The sequence below is a fragment of the Apostichopus japonicus genome, chromosome 6 (genome assembly GCF_037975245.1).
Source record: "Apostichopus japonicus isolate 1M-3 chromosome 6, ASM3797524v1, whole genome shotgun sequence".
In the NCBI taxonomy this organism is placed as follows: domain Eukaryota; kingdom Metazoa; phylum Echinodermata; class Holothuroidea; order Aspidochirotida; family Stichopodidae; genus Apostichopus; species Apostichopus japonicus.
The window spans coordinates 5,662,913-5,681,153 of NC_092566.1; the positions used below are offsets into that span (position 1 = coordinate 5,662,913).

Genomic DNA, 18,241 nt, shown 5'->3' on the forward strand with positions numbered 1-18,241 from the left:
AAACAAAAGGTAACAAAAATCCAACAATTGTGTATTCACATATATGTGCACCGTACAGATCGTATATTTCGTCACTGAAGCGAGTTTCACCTTTGATTTCCTTTCGAATAGTGCGTTCTGCAATTTGCACCAATCTTGAAACTGTGACAGTGAATCACAAAAAGATAGCAAGGTCGAAAGTTCACCTCCACTGTAGATTGCGCAACACCTTGGCACGATGGCAACACTCTTCGAGCTCATAATAACATAATTAGAGGATTAGTTTAACTGTAAAGTGACTGTAGACGAAAGGTTAGAAGATTATTAAGTTTTCAACAATACGACTGTTTGACCCTCCTATGTTTTTTTTTACAGTAGTTGTAACCAAGGCAATGGTCACTGTCCTAACTCCTATATCCTTCAACGACCTAGGCTAGGCCTAACGTTACAGTTCACCCAGCGCTATTGAAATTGAGCTAGGCTTAGTTTTAATATTATGTTACAGTTACTCTACAGTGTCAGTAACCAGCATGGCAGTAGCACAGGAATTCGTAATACGAAGTAGAATCTCCTTTCGGTCAAATCTAAGATGCGGAGAACAGTTTCTGAAAATACAATACAATCAAAACCTGTCAAAAGCAAAATAAAAACTAACATTAAACTGCCTATAGCCTATCAGTATCACTATCAGTTCTTTAGTTTAGAATAGAAGTTGAGTTCAGAGGAAGCTGACTGAGGGTCACATACATTAACAAGTAACATAATTCGTTTAAATTAAAATGATGATTGATTACCGATCTCCCTCCCAGAGCTAGATGTGTGATTTTGAATCTTCAATTTCGCTTAGTGGACTGGATAACACATGCAGAAACAACAAGTATGCACAGGTCTACCTTCATGATTTCTTTTCCACAAATGACAGTGTAATTTAACACAATTCATTGGAAGGGAAAACCTCATATTGCTAGACCAGTTAAAGGAAATGTCTGGTGGAAGATATTGATTCATTGTCCTCATAGTTCTTATTTTTTTCTTTCTAACCATGGATGTGAAAATTGTCCCATTCGACATCTTCTTCTTGTAGAAATCTGGTTTAACAAATTCACCAGTTTCTCACCAAAAGCACCGTTTGTTCGAAGGCATCAATTTGGTGAATGACGTAATGCGGGCAAATAGGCAAAACGCGTGCTTGAAGTTCGCACTCCCGTTCAGTTTGTACTCTTGCTGTTGTACTTGTACTGCAAGTCTGCCAAGGTTCTGGTATTAAAAGCAACCGGTTTAGTTTTCATTCCCCTAAATTTCAGGAGATAATGCCTTTTTTCTACTTTCCAACAGGCTCCACTCAGTTTAGTATTATTTACATTCACATTCTTTATATAACAAGTTGTTTGAATGGAAGATTCACACTGAGTTTATGTAATAAATAGTTATAATAGCCAGGCATATATACAAGTATGCTTCTAAAAAATGTACATTGACATGAATCTCTAGACAAAAACAGAAGGAGAAGATGAAGGATAAAAAGAGGAAACAGAAGGAAGAGAGAGAGAGAGACTGGGAATCGATGAAGATAGTATAAGAGGTCCCAAGCTGATCAATATGTCGGACCCTGAAGCTAGCCAAGTATCCATTGCCATCGACTGTGGCTTTGACCACTTGATGAACGATATGGTGAGTATACGTACATCTATGTCTTACAGGTGTTTGCATAGTAATTTGAGTAATTGGCAGCAATCATCAAGGCTGGGAATGAGGAAGAGTAAAATATAAAACACACGACAAACATGAACTGTGTATGATAAATAAAAGTAAAAATAGGCTGGTCCCACATAAGACACTAGATTTGCTTAAAAATGCTAGCTAAGCTGCTGTTATCACTATAATAGTTACTGTGTGCCTTGGAACACCTTCTGTTTGGTTAAACTAAGCTTTAGCACGTATCTCCTCCCGACACCCCCTCCGATTTCCACCACATTTCCTTTCCCTCCTCTCTTTTCCCCTACTTGTTTTCCAACTTTGTCTAATATTTCATATAACATTCTCACTTTTTATGTCCTGTTGATAAATATATATATTTATACTGGAAATAAATAAATGAAATGAAAAAAAAACGTCTTTTTCAAATGTACACAATTGGCCTCTCTTCTGGGCAAAACTTGCTGTCCTTAAGCCAAAGCTTTCTGTTCATGTCACACTGTTAGAAGTATTCTTACATAATCTGGATTTTCACTTTTTCGGTCCGAAATCTGCAGGAAGTCCGTAAGGTTGCCAAGCAGATTCAAAGATGCTATGCGGCCAACAGACGTTCGCCGTCACCATTCCAGCTTCATCTCTGCAGTTTCAAAAACAAGATGAAATCCTGGTTTGATGGAAGTATCCAGCGCTATTCTAACTGGGATGTAGGTATAAAAGCACCCTCCTGGTCATGTGACATGCCAGAGTATTTTAAATTAATATCAATCAAAGTATTATAAACAGATGTTTAACACGGTATCAACTACAATGAATTTTGTAGCAAACATTTGAAACTCTTAAACTGCAGTTTAAGTTTATAGGAGATGAAAATTGAAACACCATCTTTATCTAAATATGACTGAGGCCTTTGTGATGACCAACTTCTCAAATATCTAAGGAGAATTTTTCTCCCTTGTAGAAGATAACAGGGTTTAAAAGTTTAAAGTAACTCAATATTAACAATATATATATATTAACAATATAAATAACAATGTAACCATTGCTGGTAGGGGTTGTGGAAGAGTACTGAAGAAACGGATATGCTATTTCAACTTTTAATTAAAAGTAGACAGGTAAATTGTGATGGATGGTGATGAGGTTGTTGCACAAGTATCATATTTTGGATCTGTTTTTTCACCTCCGACTAGGTCCACATTCACGCTACATCTGTCGCAGAAGCCTTTCCTAAAGAAATGGTAGTTTACCTGTCTTCAGAGTCTGAAAATATCCTGCAGCGACTAGATCCTTCAAAGGCCTATATTATTGGACGGTTAGTGGATCACAATCATCAAAAGGTAATTATATATAAGCTACAGCTGCAGTTTTGGTGTTTTACTTCCTTCCTATAGGTGCTGGTGAAGATATTCAAAAACAATAAACATACCTTCTAACAGGAAATGAAGGTTCAACTAGCATACAATTTTTACAATAGAAATGAAATAACATCATCTGTTGAAACCGTTAATTTTTTTGAAGCTTTAAATAGTATTCTATATTATTCATGTGCCACTGAAAGAGGAAACTATAAGTTACAAAAAAAAGGTAAAACATAGGAAAGCATGTAAAATAGATGTTAAAAAGGAAACATTTTCTTTTATTTCTGTTAAAGGGTATAACCCTTCTTTTTACTTTGCTGTTCAAGGGTTTATGCCATCAAACTGCTGTTGAGAAGGGCTGGCAGCATGCCCAACTACCCATCACTGAATTTGTAGAGATTAATGGACGGAAAGTTTTGACAATCAATCAAGGTAAAATATGTTAACCTTTAATAGGCAACTTAAAAGTTCTTAAACTTGAGTGCTAAATATACGACATGGTCTTATGTTAGAAGGGGACATTGGCATGAGTGGATGTGGTGGGCTTTTCTAATGTTGAACAGTTCGCAGAAATCCAACTGCATTTCATGTTAAAGTGTTGATGAGAAATGCATTGAAAAGAGAGAAAAGCGTCGCGATATTTTAATGATACCTAACAGTTTTAGAAGTTTTCCCCATCCCATTCGCTCTCCCCTCTTTCTGCCTACACTGCAATTTAGTGCAAGACTGTTGCATTGAATAACAATATTAGTTGATCATTATGTGTAATTTCATACAAGTATACCTTTCTTCATATCATGTTTATCTAACACCAATTTTACTACGAAAGTGATTTATGAGGATATTCCAGTGGTTGAAGCTGATTTTGAAAGAAATATGGTTCTGAGCTTTCTTTATCCATATCTATAGAACAAATTTTGGTAGGAATTTTTACCCAAAAGATATGAATTGTAACATTTTTAAGGAATTTTGTGAAGGTATTTTGCAATAGTGTAATGTAGTAACTGATCTGGTGAAATGGTTGGGTCTGGCGGCGCTTACTGTTTTTACGGTTTGGGCCATAATGGATAATAATGTAGTTCTACGCCAGTTTACCATGTAATTAATTAATTAACCTCATGATATTTAATAATAGATGTCATTTTGTGATAAGTGAGTTCCTCTCTTCACACAATAGGCCAAGATTGATTCAATTTTCAAATTTAAGTTACTATTTGACTACTAATAGTTGACATGACTATTATTTTTTCCCCTTTTCTTATCAGTGTTTGAGATTCTTCTTGGATTTGCTTCTACTAATAACTGGAAGGACTCATTCTATCAGGTGTTACCGGCACGGAAAGTGGAGACTTACGCCCAAGACAGCTCGGCAGATAAAGCCGCTATCGGATCGGAAGAAAGAGAGGCAGGACTATCGCCAGGTGGAGCGGACCAAGAGAGGAAAGAAGAGGACAGTTGCGAGGAGATGGGGCTAATCCAAGCCGATGAGCAATCTTGACGTCTTGTCTACCAAAGAGAACTAAAGATGGTTACCGTCTCACCCTTACTTATGGTTAAATCTTTGGTAGCAAGATTCTAAAGAATCACAAGTACATCCCTTTAATGGTTCATGCCTACCGTTGTCACATTTGAGGAGGGGAGGTGTAGATGGCTGCAGGAAAGCAATGTGATGCAAATTTATGATAAGATTAAACATTTCAAAGCAGATAGAATGAAATGATTACTTGTCTGCCCAAAGAAATCTACCCGGGGTGGGAGGGTGAGGACCTATTTGATTCCCCATCCCATATGACCAGGTGGAGGAAATAGTTATAAATAATTTATGTACTGATACCTGAAGGCTATTATTTGATTAATAACCATTAGTCAATATTGAAGTATCCATGGGGAAGATGCAAACAAGGAAATACAAAGAAAAATTAAAAGAAAAATAATCTAGTAGATTTTTTTTGTCTTGTATTTCACTGCATATAACACATGAGAAAGTAATACAAATGTAGCAAAACATACAAAGCAAGCCAGGATTTCAGATAAAGAGGGATTTTAAAACAAGCTATGATTGTCGAGAAATTTTATCTAGATTAGTCATCATGTCCTGCAGATAAATAAAAACTTGTTTTAAAGTCATTCATTACCGAGATGAGTTGCTCATTGCAATTACATAATTATATTTAAGCACAGGAAAAGTGAAAGCCGCACCAAGGCTGGAAATATTTATATTCCTACATTAATATTCAGTATTCATAAACTATACGACACAACACACTCCTACATGATACAATGATGATATAAATATTAAATTTTGTTGTTTTGAATGTGGGAAATATTAATCCACCAAAATAATTAACAACTTAACTGTTTATTTTAATGTCCACCTATAGGCCAAAAAATGTAACAAAATTGCATTAGTAACCAACCTTTTCTTCTTTTAGTAACAGGAGGGTTAGCTGTTTTCTCCAACAGGTTTCTTTCTTCATGTTATAAACATAAATCACAATTAATTCATTACCCATAACTTTTTGACTATATCTCAACATATAACTCAACATATCTCAACTCAAAATATTTTTGAACTTTTTGAAAGCATAATAGGATGTTTGAAAAGTACTGCTGGGAGCTTTACAGAGAATCTCCCCAAACTATTCAATAGGGTAATTAAAAATATATTAAACACCCAAATATACCGTCTTTATTACCCTAGGCTAAAGGAAATTCCACATCAGGGCAAAAGGATTTATTCTGGTTGTCTGAGGGACAACCAGGCCATACAGATTGGTTGTTCAAACAGCGAATTGGTTGTCTGAAAAATTTAGCACAAAATCAAGGATTGGTATGTCACTGTAGGATGTACATTGTAGGGGGAGATGGGTAGGTTGGTGAATAGAACACCAGCTTTGTGGGTGATAGCAATTTATCATTTTACCTTTTGGGGGGTATTTAGTTACAATGCCATTCAAATTTGTTGCAAAACGCTAGTTGTCCATTGGAGAACCGCCACAGCTGATGTGGGATGACCGAACAGACATGTAGCTGTCTCGGACTACAGCTCTACAATAACAAATTTGCCCTGCGCATGTTGTATAAGGAAATTATTCCTGTCAGGTCTTCCAAACAGCAATGTGTTGTACCTGCCAATCTATGTATAAAATGAAACTTTTGACACAGCGTTATCATTATTTCTATATCCAGATTACCATTGCTATTTGTTTTATCTTACGTAGAGGGGGTCTACCGCTTCACAAGCTTTTAGTAGCTTTCTCGTAGAACTCCTGAACAATTCTTTTTTATCTTATTGCTATCATTTTGCATTGGTATTCTGTGGTTCAAATAAAGTTTGGATTCAGTTCAATTCAATTAAGCCTTAAGGTAATAAACTGGTTGTCTGTCGTGAACCTCAAATAATATCTTGAAAGACTAAATGCAAAGCCATCTTAAACAACCCCTTAAGTCAGCTATGCCCTAACAGAATCAATTTTTTAGCATGGTAAATCAAATAGGCTGCTACCACACGGTTCTCTGTAACAATGGACACTATTGGGTTAATTTACTCTCACTACTGTTCAACAAGATCACTGACTTGTTGTTCTTGTAGCGGGAGATAAACGCTCCCGTTTAGATGACTCGGGTGAAGATGGTACTTATTCTTGGTTTCCTTGTGTCCTCGATGATATGTGTAACCTTTGAGGCGTGCCGGGTACTGGAGATGTTTGGGTGTGGCCCTGTGCACCACCTCTGGGTGAACCAGTCCGAGTCTGTGGTCGAGATGTTGGACGAACGGAATGGTCTATCTTCAAGATGTCTGGTTTGTGACTGAGAGGTCTGAGTGACGGGTTACCTAGATACAAACAGCAAAAAAGCAACCATAAAAAATTAATCCTTCATGTAAGATCCTCTCAGAGGCATACTAGCACATAACCAATGAACCCCAAAATGAAAATGTCAGGGTTTGAAATAACCAACAACACAGTGTCGCTATTTCATCTTTTTGATTTTCTTTGTTTGAGACAGTAGAGGTTAACTTTGCTATAGTACCATACAAACTTTGATATCCTTGTCACTCTAGACCAGGTAACTGTCATTTTCCGTGCTGTAAAATTGGCTTTACCATCAAGTCCATCTAGCTGTTGGACATGTTGCGAGCAAGTGTGACTAGCTTTTCTATATATGAAGTAAACAGTATTTCAATAAACAAAAGGGAGAGGGGGGGGGGGGTGTGATTTCAAGGAAATCCAATTTTACCTTTCTATATATACTGATTCCATGACACAAGCCCCTAGTATATTAGGAGATTCGATAAAGGTGATAAACAAGGAATGCCAATGAAGGGTAACAGTCCCTCTAGTTACTGCAGAATGACACAAACCAAACATCTAGTTAAGTACATCAATCTATCAAAAGGTCAATGTATATGCTGAATGTGACTATACGTACCTTTGCCATCAAATTTGAACTGTTCCCTAGGAGAGCCGGGTAATTTCTTGTCTCCCTGGTAGGAATATCTGGAGAAGCCGGTACCCAGTCTACCCATACTGGTACCTGCACGGAGCCTGGGTGGGGGTCTATCCATCTCTGCGTACCCGTTTTCAACTATCATATTTGACGGTGGTTGAGACATTGGTCTGCCATCCAAGAAGCTATCTCATGGAGTCACTGCTGGCTCCTCCAGCTGTTTCCAGTAGGTGTCCTCCGCTCCAAGAGCCACTTTAATTATGTTCAATGCCAAATCTTTTTCTGTGGAATGAGTAGAAAAACAGATATTTGTTTTTCCTTCACAGTTTTCGACTTTCACACCCTTATTCACTTACGACTCGATTTTAAGAAATGAATAATTGATAATGACTGCAAAAAATCTACATCAAAGCTAGCTACTACATGTATATAGAGTACATGGGGAAGATTCCTGAAGGGAGATATTGCACCTACTCCTCACCCTACATCAGCACCATTTACAGCTGGCTTACCAACCACCCCCCACTCTTCCCCCTCCACCCAAGAAAAATATGTATACACCACATACCAAATAGGAAACAGGATTGCTCACCATTATCCCCACTGGAAACCAACCATTCTTGCACTGCTCCGATTGAATCTGTTTGTAAAATTTGACACAGCATCTCTAGAACCTACAGAGGACAGCAAAAAAGGAGTTAATTAGGTTACTATGGAAATGGTGAAAGGAGATAAAATGGTGAGTTAGGTAGCATGGTGGAGCACCATCAAAGTACATTGAAGTAAAAATTTATTTATAAAATGTAAACCAAGATAATATTGGTACTTTGTCATTCCCTGCATGAAGTAATCTTAAGAAAAAACACATTTTAGCTTAGCATTAAGTGCAATGAAAAATAAAGCAAAGATTTTCTACAAAAGTGTTGTTAATTTAACAGCAAGGGCATATCTTAAAATTAAATTGCACTTTAAGAAACATAAAATGAGTTCCAAAATTTATGCCAGAAAAACATAAAAACGTGGTGAAGTGTATAGCCTAGTGGTTAACGCCGGCGTCTCCCAGTCATGAGATCCCCGGTTCGATTCCCCGCCGACAGCAATGTGTGTCGTCTGGCAAGGGTGTTGTTCAATAACAACTTCCTGACATGGACGTTAAATGGATGTGTGCCGAGAGATTGGCTTCGGTCAGCTTGCGAGTCTACAAGCCTCCATGGCTTATTTCGCGAGTTCCTGCTTGCGGGAAGATCACATATACATACATACATACATACAAATACAGACAAGGTTTTTTTCTAGTGTTTTACTAACTTTATTTCGAGAAATACTGGTAAACAATGAAACATGATAACAATGATGCAGAATGGAAGTGAACTTTTGTTGTTGATGTAGAAATTGATATACAGACTAGTGACTGTGAAACTAATTTTACAGAATCGAGGAAGATTTAAATAGCTATAACCATTTACACAGATAGTGCAAAGGGTTACACACTTATCTCAACAATAGTTTGCATGCCTCCTAATCCAATCAAGCAAGATCTTCCTTAAAAATTTGTAATTTAATTACATATATAGCAATTACTAGGTATTAGACTACTTTTCTCTTTGTGCCACTGGTATTCAAAAGGAGATATAACTCTGTAAGTCGAGACTAACAAACTGCTCCATCTGTACATCTCTCACTGTACTTAGGTCGAGAACATGTATGTATCACAAAATTTGCAGGTACTACAAAAACTTGGTCTGCATGATCCTCACCTAACTCAAAACCAACTTCAAAGAATTCAAAAAATGGATAAACAGCTATGCCTTTTGACCTGGATCACGACTTATGTTACCTTGAAACTATGGTATTACCTCATCATAGAAATGGATACCGTTTAGGAGAGAAATTCTACAGGTAGACATGACACTACCAGCAAAATGGTGCTGTGTAGCTTATCCCAGGCTTTGATAAAGGAATTACCCCGGTAGTAACAGTTTGGAAGATCTTACAAACAAGTACATCAAAGTGGTGGAACTACAGATCTGCCTTTACAATGATTTGGGTTTTGAAGGAACTGGTTCATTCAAGCAAGTAATTAAATGTCAGAAGTGACCAGGTAGCTTTCATATTCAACTTTTTCTTTGTTGGGACTTTGTGAGATTATATTGGTTTGAAATTTAAAGTAAATGTAGCACTGTGTGTGTTGGAGACATTGAAATAACTAATCCTACATACATGCTGAATACAAGTTGAATGAAATGACTGAATATAAACTTTCAGACAAACATATTTGTTCAATGCCACAGGTAAGGAGATAGGGGCAGATGAGAGTGAGGATTAAAGAAAGTGGGTTGGGGGGGAGGGGGAAATTTGGAGATTCCTCTTGGCTCTTTTTTCTTCTCCTTCCATACCTTTTCAAGAAGTATTACTGAGCTACAATATCTTTTTCACCCACCAAAGTTTCATTGCTCTGTTCTGGAGCTATGTGGAGAAACGGTTCCCTCTGTCTCTGACGAGATGTACCCCTGGGGTGTGCATTTGAAAATGTCTCTCTTCGACAATGTTACAAGATGAGCTGATATATATAGCATACATTGCTGACCATTAGACCATAAAAAAAGGGTAAAATGGTCAAATTTTTTAAATCAACCAGAGTTTTGAGCTCATATCTAATACTAGGTATTACCATCATTTTTGTAAGTTTGCTAATGGAATTACTAGCCTCTGTAACAATTTTGCAAAGCTAACACATGAACATGGAACAAAAACCAAATGGTACTTTTTGGGGTGGATTAAAAAACAGAAACATCCGATAACATCTTCAAAGAATATCTCTGCAAATTGAACTTTGTGAACATGTAAATTTGGAAAAAAAAATTCACAAGTTTAGTGAAATCACAAGACAGTAGCCTACAGATGAGTTTGTTTTAGTTTTAGTTATGTAACATTACTAACATTCATAAGTATGAAGTGTCTTAACTGTTGTTAATTTAGGTACAAACTACAAAAGACTACAAACTAAATCTAAGATTTTGCCATACTATTTTCTATTTCTTACAAGAATTAGCCAAGTCATTGAACCCTTTAGGGTAGGTGCTCATTCCTGTAATGGTGTTTATTGGGTAACGATGGGAGTTGAGTACAGGGTTCTGGTTGAATATCCTGTAAGGAGCGCTTGAAATGCGAGGAATGTGAAATGAATAAAGGCTCCTCCTCTCGGCAGAGGAGGGAGCCCTGAGCATATTGGATGGTTCTTTAATGGTGCAGTCGTCATGCACAGCACATATTGGCACATCCAAGAGGCCTGATGGAAGGAGATGAAGAAATGGAATGAAGTAAAAATATGAAATGGTATGATGAAAAACCCTTCTTTCCAGCTTTTTTTGTGGAACAGACATTCTCAAACAAATGATTAGTGGTAAAATTGAAGGCATGTTCCCCATTTCTTGTTTGTTTTTGATGACAGATAAATGGAAGAAATCAAAGATGATGATGAAACGTATCAACTGTTTAGTAATGTCTGGTATAAAAAAAACTGGAAAGAATGTAGCTTGGGAATCAGGATATAGCGTCATGTGATATGAATGTTCCCGTTATTACTGAAAGGGTTGTAGAATTTAGTTATGAAAATGTGTATACATATAAACGGCGAGATTCGCTTGAAATATATTTCCTTTATCTCTTTTTGCATCGGATCGAATGTTAAAGATGTCTTATCCCTGATGGCACGACTGTAATGTTCCGCTTTGATTCCTTTAGCATGAAATGGTCATCGGGATTCGACTTTATTGTGGTGGATAGCTGGTCAGTTTAAAGTGTATACACAGATATTTAGGTCTTCATAAATGTTTCAAAATAGGCTAAGACATAAATTAATTCTTGTTGATAACTAAAACTGTTGAAGATAATTCCTGGGATTTTCCAAATGCGCATTTTGATACAGAACATTTGTACGGAACATTTTTTCCCCCAATATCTTTGCAAGGCAAAGTGGTTCTTTGACTAATTAAAAAGAAATAGTTTGGATAAAATTTTGTTCCTGAGATGTAAAGTTCTTTTTCTTCAGTCTTCAAGCAATCGAGTTTCGTTAAGCGTCACACAGGTAGGTTTGAATTTTATTTTAAACCAAGATCAGATGTGTTGTCATAATTTCGTTCACCAATATCAGTAATTCATTGCCATTTATCCAGATGGAATGTTTTGCACAACAATGAATTTTCCTTTAAGTAAGACGTACATAAACCACAAGTATATTGTCCCGGCCAGGTTATATAACAATAACAGTAAAAAATCCTTATATATAAATAAAGTTACCCATAATTTAGTGTAGGTTTGCAATTATTGTGACTATATATGATTACAGCTTGTTTAACATTGAGGGGGAAAAAACAGTATTATAAAAAAAAGGTTTCAAGCTATGATATGAAAACACGATTTGTTTGTTATAGAATTAGGAAAAGAACACGTCTATATAAAGGCTCACGCGCAGTACGATATAATTATGAGGAACGGTTCGAATATTATAAGAGGTACTCCTAGACCAGTTTTCTGCGTCCCGTGTGAAGGTTTTCAACACCTTTATAAGGCCGAAATGATAAACAAATTTGGATATTCTTAAAATCTTGTGCACGTTACAGAAAACAATAAATGTTGCCACTTCTGACAGACTTTCACAAAGTGTAGATACCTTATTATCTTCTCGTCGGAATTGATAGTAATTTAACCTTAAATTACTGTTTAAGTAAAATTCAAATTCAAATCAACTTTCGACAGAGAGTTTCTCCTTTAAAATTTATTTAATTAGCCACATCTTTCTTTCGGAACTAAACGTTATACGCGTAAAATAGATAGTCTTTTTTGTCAGCAGAAATGACCGAAATGAAACATGAAATATTTTTCATCATAAAAACAAGACAACAGATAAAGAATTCTAAATTGACATAGATTTTCACTATTTGTCATTCTAAAACTAAGACTACACCCGGCGGACAACGTAGGCCTTTATACAGATTCTAATCTTTCTGTTAATTATGATAATAATGATAATATTAATAAAATTAAAACAGACATTGAAATTTATTGTGTTGTCACTTTCTCATACACTTAAAGGATATCCTGCCTTTTTATTCAAAACAGACTGTAATAAACCAGGCGCGTATCCAGGGGGTAGTGTGAAGGTGTGGGGATGAACCCCCCTTTTCTTTAACCTCACACGAAATTCAAAGTATATAGTATTACATTTACATTTTGAATTCTGGGTTCTTTGGAATCGAAAACAAAATCTATTTTTTTATGGTTTACTAAAAATAAATAATATAGTTTACTTTTCCAAACGGTTATGCATACTTTCGGTAACCTTTATGCCTATCGATGTGTCTGATCGATTGATGAATCATTACCTTTAACTTAATATGTCACACCAACACGTGCCATTGCCCAACACCGCTTCTCGGGGTGGCAATCATATCCCTCCAATGAGAAGCACCCTCCGCACCCACGTGACGTCCGACGATACACCGGCCAACCACACGGTGGAAACCGAGGTGGTTTAGCCGGACGCACATCGCCAGAGTTAGACAAACATCATCCAGTTCAGTTTGTCGTACTTTCAATGCAAATCCTTCGTTGTAAACTGGATTACACGATTTTCGGCAAAGACGTGTTTGTTTGTACTTCATAACCTTACCAGATTTGACCAGAGTAATCTTCACAAAGTTATCCAAAACTGCAAGATTGGAGACAAAAAAACAAAACAAAAATGGGCTGGAAACAGAAGGACAAGGAGAGGAGAACGCACCCCATATTGTTTTATCCTGAATCGTTAAATATAATATAACTTTTTGATCTTCCAACTAAAAGACTTCATTTTTGCAGGTCTTATATAAAGTTATGAGTAATTAAAATCAACATTAAGTTCTTGCTTGTTCTTATTCAAACTAATATTTTTCATTCAGGTTCTTGCTTGTTATTTAAGATATGTTATTTTTCCTTTCTTCTTGCAAGTTTGAAAAGAATTTACGTTAATGTAAAAAAGAGATAAGCAAAGAATATTCGGATATTGATGGAAAAAGAATTCTTTGAAAACAATTTGCCCTGTTCTTCCCCTGTCTTCACCAAATTCCTTCCCATAAAAAGCCCCACCCTTTTCCACAAATCATCTTGTGTATTACATGTGATCTGTACCTGATTTTCCTGGCGTCGATGTCCTCCATTCTGCCAATCTCAGTTGTCTTGCTTTTAGTACTACCAGAGTTAATTTTTCTGCGTTCGGTAAGTAAGTTAACGAGATCAAAATTTCACCTTTACTTGCACTTGGAACCTTGAGTGAATTAAAAAGAGAGATTTAAACAAAAAAATGTTAACAATTTGGTTATCTACTGCAAGCAACAAAATTGTGTTCGCAATGAGTCTAGGCATATACGACCCCAGACTCCAAAGTCAGAGACAAACATTTAAGTTTGACAAAAACAGTCACCAAATGTATCTTATCTTAATAAACGACTTTTGTTGTGACCCATATATATATACCTTCCTCATTAACGAGTATCGCAAATTGTAAATCAACCAACAGTTAGGAGGGCGCTATGTTACAATGCCTTCCAATCCGCACAGTATTTACACACACGCTAGCTGCGCGCCTGCATTTAAAATGTAAACACACTGCCTGACATGGGGGACTCGTGACCAGTTGGTAACCCCCCCCCCCCAAATTTTGTTTTTATGTCTGGCCTACGCTTCTCTCCTATCTCATATAGATCCCTCATCGTTTCATGGGTGTCAGCAGTTGGATGGCGCTATATATGTTTACCTTCTCAGGTTTCTTGAGATCACGCCAGATTGTCACGGCATTGTCCAGATCATGATTCTGAGAGAGTGGATATTCCAGTTCGCCGATGGGATCGTTATGAGGGAAATCATCAAGCTCAAACACCTAAATGAAAATGAATTTGAAAAGATAATAAAGTTTCAACTTTTGAGGGAAACTATAAGACTTATGATTTGGATATTGTTAGTAGTGATACACAATAACTTCAAATGATTGTTTTAGCTCTTTAAAATGAACGTAACAATAACAAGAAAAAACAAATCTTACATTGAGACTGTTACGGCTTGACCGATAGGGAACAACATACCATAAAACGAACACCAAGAAAGAATTAGTTTGTGTTTACATTTGTTTGGAATGCATTTTCTAACAATGACAAACCATTTCAAAACTATTTTGACATGCAGACTGTTATAACAAAAGCAGCACAACGTATTCGTTCTTAAAGCTCGAATATTCAGCGATTACTAGAAGGCAGTTCCATGCCGTTTCATATATACTCAACCAGACTAGAACCAGTGTAGCCTACTCTTCGTCTTCGTAGTAGTAAATTATGTAAACATATGACGTAATATATTAAGTAGCCTAAATACTAAGGTGCTGGTAGTGTACTGCTTGAAACAATTCTCTTCTGGAGTTGAAAGAAATAAATTACCTGAAATTTAATCACGAGTTCCCTCACTGCTTCAGGCGTTACACGGAATATAAAATTTTGGCGATACACCGGACTATTGGTTTTACAAACAACCCTGGTTAAGGATACCGGTATACCGTGGTCGGGAGAGAGGGAGACCTTTGCGAATGTATCTGCAGAAGTAGCCTTGTGAAAAGATAACGGAAGTTGAAGGTTTTTGATTTTTCAGGTGAAGGAAGGTGAAGAAAATTGGAAGGCGCAACAAAAAGGATAATGTGAACCCTTAATTATGTTGTCTCTATGTTCCTTCCAGGTGACTATGGGCGGAGAGGAAGAGGAGGAGGGGGGGGGGAGGGGCAAGTCTCTTATTTATGAAGGCCCTCAATAAATGTTATCAATATTTTGTGTATAAATTAGTAAAATTAATATATATTAAGCAAAAAATTACTTTGTTATGCAACCATCCCGACGCACACTATAGCGCCACTGTTTAAAATTGGAATAAAATTTTATTCTAAATTACCCGGTCAACAAATTATCATTAACAAAATGGTCATCCAATCTTCCCTTGAAAGTTAATTCTTACAACATACACTGAAAAGTATATTATTACATACCATAAACTCGACATGAACATAACTTGGAAAATATCATGTACGCTCTCAACAGGTGATACCTTAAAATTAGCCTGTGTTGCACATTATTTACTGTTCTAATCTTTCGGGTCAGTAAAACTAAAACTCCACCCACCTTCCCCTCCGCCGCCCCTCCCCTCCCCCTCCACCCGACCTCACCCTCCCCCTAAACACACCAACTCTTACGATAGCCTAGTTATTGGCATCATACGCCATAAAGACATAGTAATGATTTGGCTTACATGTGGTGTTTTAACCGCTACTTGTGACATTTGCTCAAGGAAAACTCTCAGCTGTTCTAACTCCTTGTCATATGTTATTGCAAATGAAACCTTGCCATAGGGTGGTGGCGCTATCTCCTCTTTTGGAGAAGCATCTTCCTCACCAACAGAGGTCGCACCTTCTGGTTTGTTGTCCGGTGTGTCCACACTTGCACCGCACAAGTTGGCTGGTGTCGACTGGGATTTCTTGGCAGCAAATAAACTTCGCTTCCTCGCCGCTGTGGTCGCGTCATCCTTTAAGCTTACACCGCGGTATGATAGCATTTAACGCGATGTCTTTCCAAAACGGTCTTGACCCGGTTGCGGAGAAAATTTGCCCATTGTCACTGGCGGTTTTGTTAACAGACGTGCTTCTATGGTCGGATCAGAATTCGCACGTGAAAGTCGATGATCAAGTGGTGGTATTCGGGATGTCGTGCAACCGCTACTGTGTCCGCGTTTGGTTCTTTTAGGGTGGACTAAGAAATAATCGGCACCGAGTTTCTCGTAATCATCCTGCGATTCTCGATCTTCCCTTTGGGAAAAACAACGAAGCAGTATACAGATAAGTATTGTCATTTGTATTGTGACACAGATCAAGAAGAACAAGATGGCTATTGGTGGGATTCCTCTAGCGAGCAACCAATCAGAGGCTTTTTGAAGGAATGCCTGAGAGACTTGCCCTTTCATGTTGTAAACGTTCATGTCTGATGACGTCATTCCTGCCAATGTTCCTCACTTTCGAGGTCGAATGATGCATTCGTGTTCCGTCTGCAAATCAAGTAACAATCAAATTAAAATATGGTTATAATACCGTATTAAGTACGCTACACACATATTAACTGGGAAAACCGACGTATTGTGTACTGGGGGTGGGGGGGGGGCATGTGAGAAGGGAAGAGGGGGGGGGGGGTTGAGGACATATACATATAACACGTTTCAAGGCTTAACATATATACGTAGAAACGTTCTAGCAGTCGCATTGCAATGTAAGGGCAACCTTTATCAACGCTCACATTCTATAAGTGATAGTAGTTAAGTTTTGCTAGTCATTGATTCATTCAATAACTGTTAACATATTAGAAACTTTCAAAGAAGGTAAACCCTTAATTTTGATTGTGTAGAATAATCGTATCAATATCTCATCTCCGCTCCCTGTCTCACCCACCACTCACTCGTACAAACCCACTCACCCACCCCCCTCCCCAACCACACATACACACACACACACACAGCAACTTCCAGTGATTTGTTAAATAATGCACACAAAGATTGATTAAAGAGCGACGTGTTTCTATGCAATTATAATCCGTAAAAGATGGGAAATTTACCAGGAAAAGAGACTGTAAAATCCACACAATATTGACAACCAATAACAAAGCAGACCTCTCAATGTTAAGGCCCAGTTTCCATATAAATGAAAATTTAAAAACTTACTTACAACGTAGGAGATTGTTTCCAGTGAAATCCACCGCTGAAAGTAACTTGAAAGACGCCCATTCTACTCGATACTACCACAGGTATGTGGTATAGGCATGTTAGTACGCTTTACATAGAGAGATACACAGGAATTTTAAATGGGGTTGAATTCGTTACGTCATTTGGAATGTAGAAACAAAGGAGAAAGCATGGTTAGAATGTTATGTCTTGCACATGGGATAATATGGTCAAAATTGAGCCATCTGCAAGATTGGCTGCTAAAAGCTGATGTTGTCACCGAAATGGCCTGGGGAGGGGAATGTGCAGAGCGAGGGGGGGGGTGGAGGGCTGGAGTGGATGGTGTGGAAATACTTCATGGCGTTCGTATGGAGCCCTACACCAGTTACTTGAGTAAAACTATACAACTAATGAGGTACCGTAGTTGAAAATTGCAAGTTGGGATATATTACTCTAATACTGAAGAAAACCCTGCTGACTTATCTAATATGAAGGAAAAAATCGTTCTGTGTGATGAAAGGTGTCATAAACATGCTTGGTCAAGAAATGCTTTAATTTCAACGTTCAATCTCTTTAACAACTGCCAGTTGGCGTGTACCGAATTAGAAAATGTTGGCACCACTTATGAAATTAATTTGCAGTTAAGGTGATATCAATTAACCGTAAATATCTCACCCCCTGTTTTGTGTCTCTCATTGAGTAACGTCATAATTGTGGACCGCATACAATATTTTTTTACAAAGGATTTAAGTCGTGTTTGTGCCTTTACAAAAGTCTAAACAATAAAGCAACTTTCAAGTATATATAGCGGACCGTAAATTTCCTTTTCGCGGTCCCTTCTCGTTTGGGTGACGTCAAAGGTTGGATAAAAAACCCTGATCATTAACAAGTTGTAAGACGCTTTGTGTGTGTATAGGTGTCCTAAAGGTTATTTTAAAAGAATGTAAATGCACTATTTATTTAATATCATAATTTCCCAAGTTACT

The 18,241-nt window shown here is 37.3% G+C and overlaps 4 protein-coding genes across 10 annotated transcripts in view; 1 reads left to right on the forward strand and 3 right to left on the reverse strand.

Annotated features, from left to right (window-relative positions):
- The window catches only part of LOC139968788 (uncharacterized), a 51,217-nt gene that overhangs the window by 1,942 nt on the left and 31,034 nt on the right, over window positions 1-18,241 (reverse strand). The gene's annotated exons all lie outside the window — the stretch shown is intronic.
- LOC139969258 (tRNA methyltransferase 10 homolog A-like) lies at window positions 476-4,830 on the forward strand. The gene is given in 7 exon segments (XM_071974173.1): window positions 476-540; window positions 1,471-1,534; window positions 1,537-1,650; window positions 2,232-2,378; window positions 2,862-3,008; window positions 3,356-3,461; window positions 4,295-4,830. Coding segments are annotated over 7 exon segments (876 nt in total). The 3' UTR covers window positions 4,528-4,830.
- LOC139968785 (uncharacterized) lies at window positions 6,587-7,644 on the reverse strand. Its single transcript, XM_071973163.1, has 2 exons — window positions 7,461-7,644; window positions 6,587-6,864 (listed from the first exon to the last, which is right to left on the reverse strand). Exons 1-2 carry the CDS (start codon window positions 7,642-7,644, stop codon window positions 6,668-6,670), a joined length of 381 nt encoding a protein of 126 aa, XP_071829264.1. The 3' UTR covers window positions 6,587-6,667.
- Window positions 8,073-17,404, reverse strand: LOC139968784 (synaptotagmin-1-like). 3 transcript variants are annotated; one of them, XM_071973161.1, is made up of 7 exons: window positions 17,260-17,404; window positions 15,801-16,589; window positions 14,945-15,109; window positions 14,272-14,394; window positions 13,647-13,782; window positions 9,919-13,188; window positions 8,073-8,152 (listed from the first exon to the last, which is right to left on the reverse strand). In XM_071973161.1, the coding sequence occupies exons 2-6, from the start codon at window positions 16,101-16,103 to the stop codon at window positions 12,878-12,880; spliced, it is 1,038 nt and encodes a 345-aa protein (XP_071829262.1). In that variant the 5' UTR covers window positions 16,104-16,589; window positions 17,260-17,404; the 3' UTR covers window positions 8,073-8,152; window positions 9,919-12,877. The 3 variants fall into 3 exon arrangements, with proteins under 3 accessions (XP_071829262.1, XP_071829261.1, XP_071829263.1); XM_071973160.1 differs by having other exon boundaries at window positions 17,256-17,371; XM_071973162.1 differs by having other exon boundaries at window positions 17,150-17,286.

Excerpts from the sequence above, each read along its gene's own strand:
- LOC139968784 (XM_071973161.1), bottom strand. The coding sequence starts at position 16,103 with ATGCTATCATACCGCGGTGTAAGCTTAAAGGATGACGCGACCACAGCG. Across the intron at positions 14,395-14,944 it reads AACTCGTGATTAAATTTCAG|GTGTTTGAGCTTGATGATTT; the intron begins GTAATTTATTTC and ends ATTTTCATTTAG. Across the intron at positions 13,189-13,646 it reads ATCGACGCCAGGAAAATCAG|TTTTGGATAACTTTGTGAAG; the intron begins GTACAGATCACA and ends CCAATCTTGCAG.
- LOC139968785 (XM_071973163.1), bottom strand. The coding sequence starts at position 7,644 with ATGTCTCAACCACCGTCAAATATGATAGTTGAAAACGGGTACGCAGAG. Across the intron at positions 6,865-7,460 it reads GTTCAAATTTGATGGCAAAG|GTAACCCGTCACTCAGACCT; the intron begins GTACGTATAGTC and ends GTTTGTATCTAG.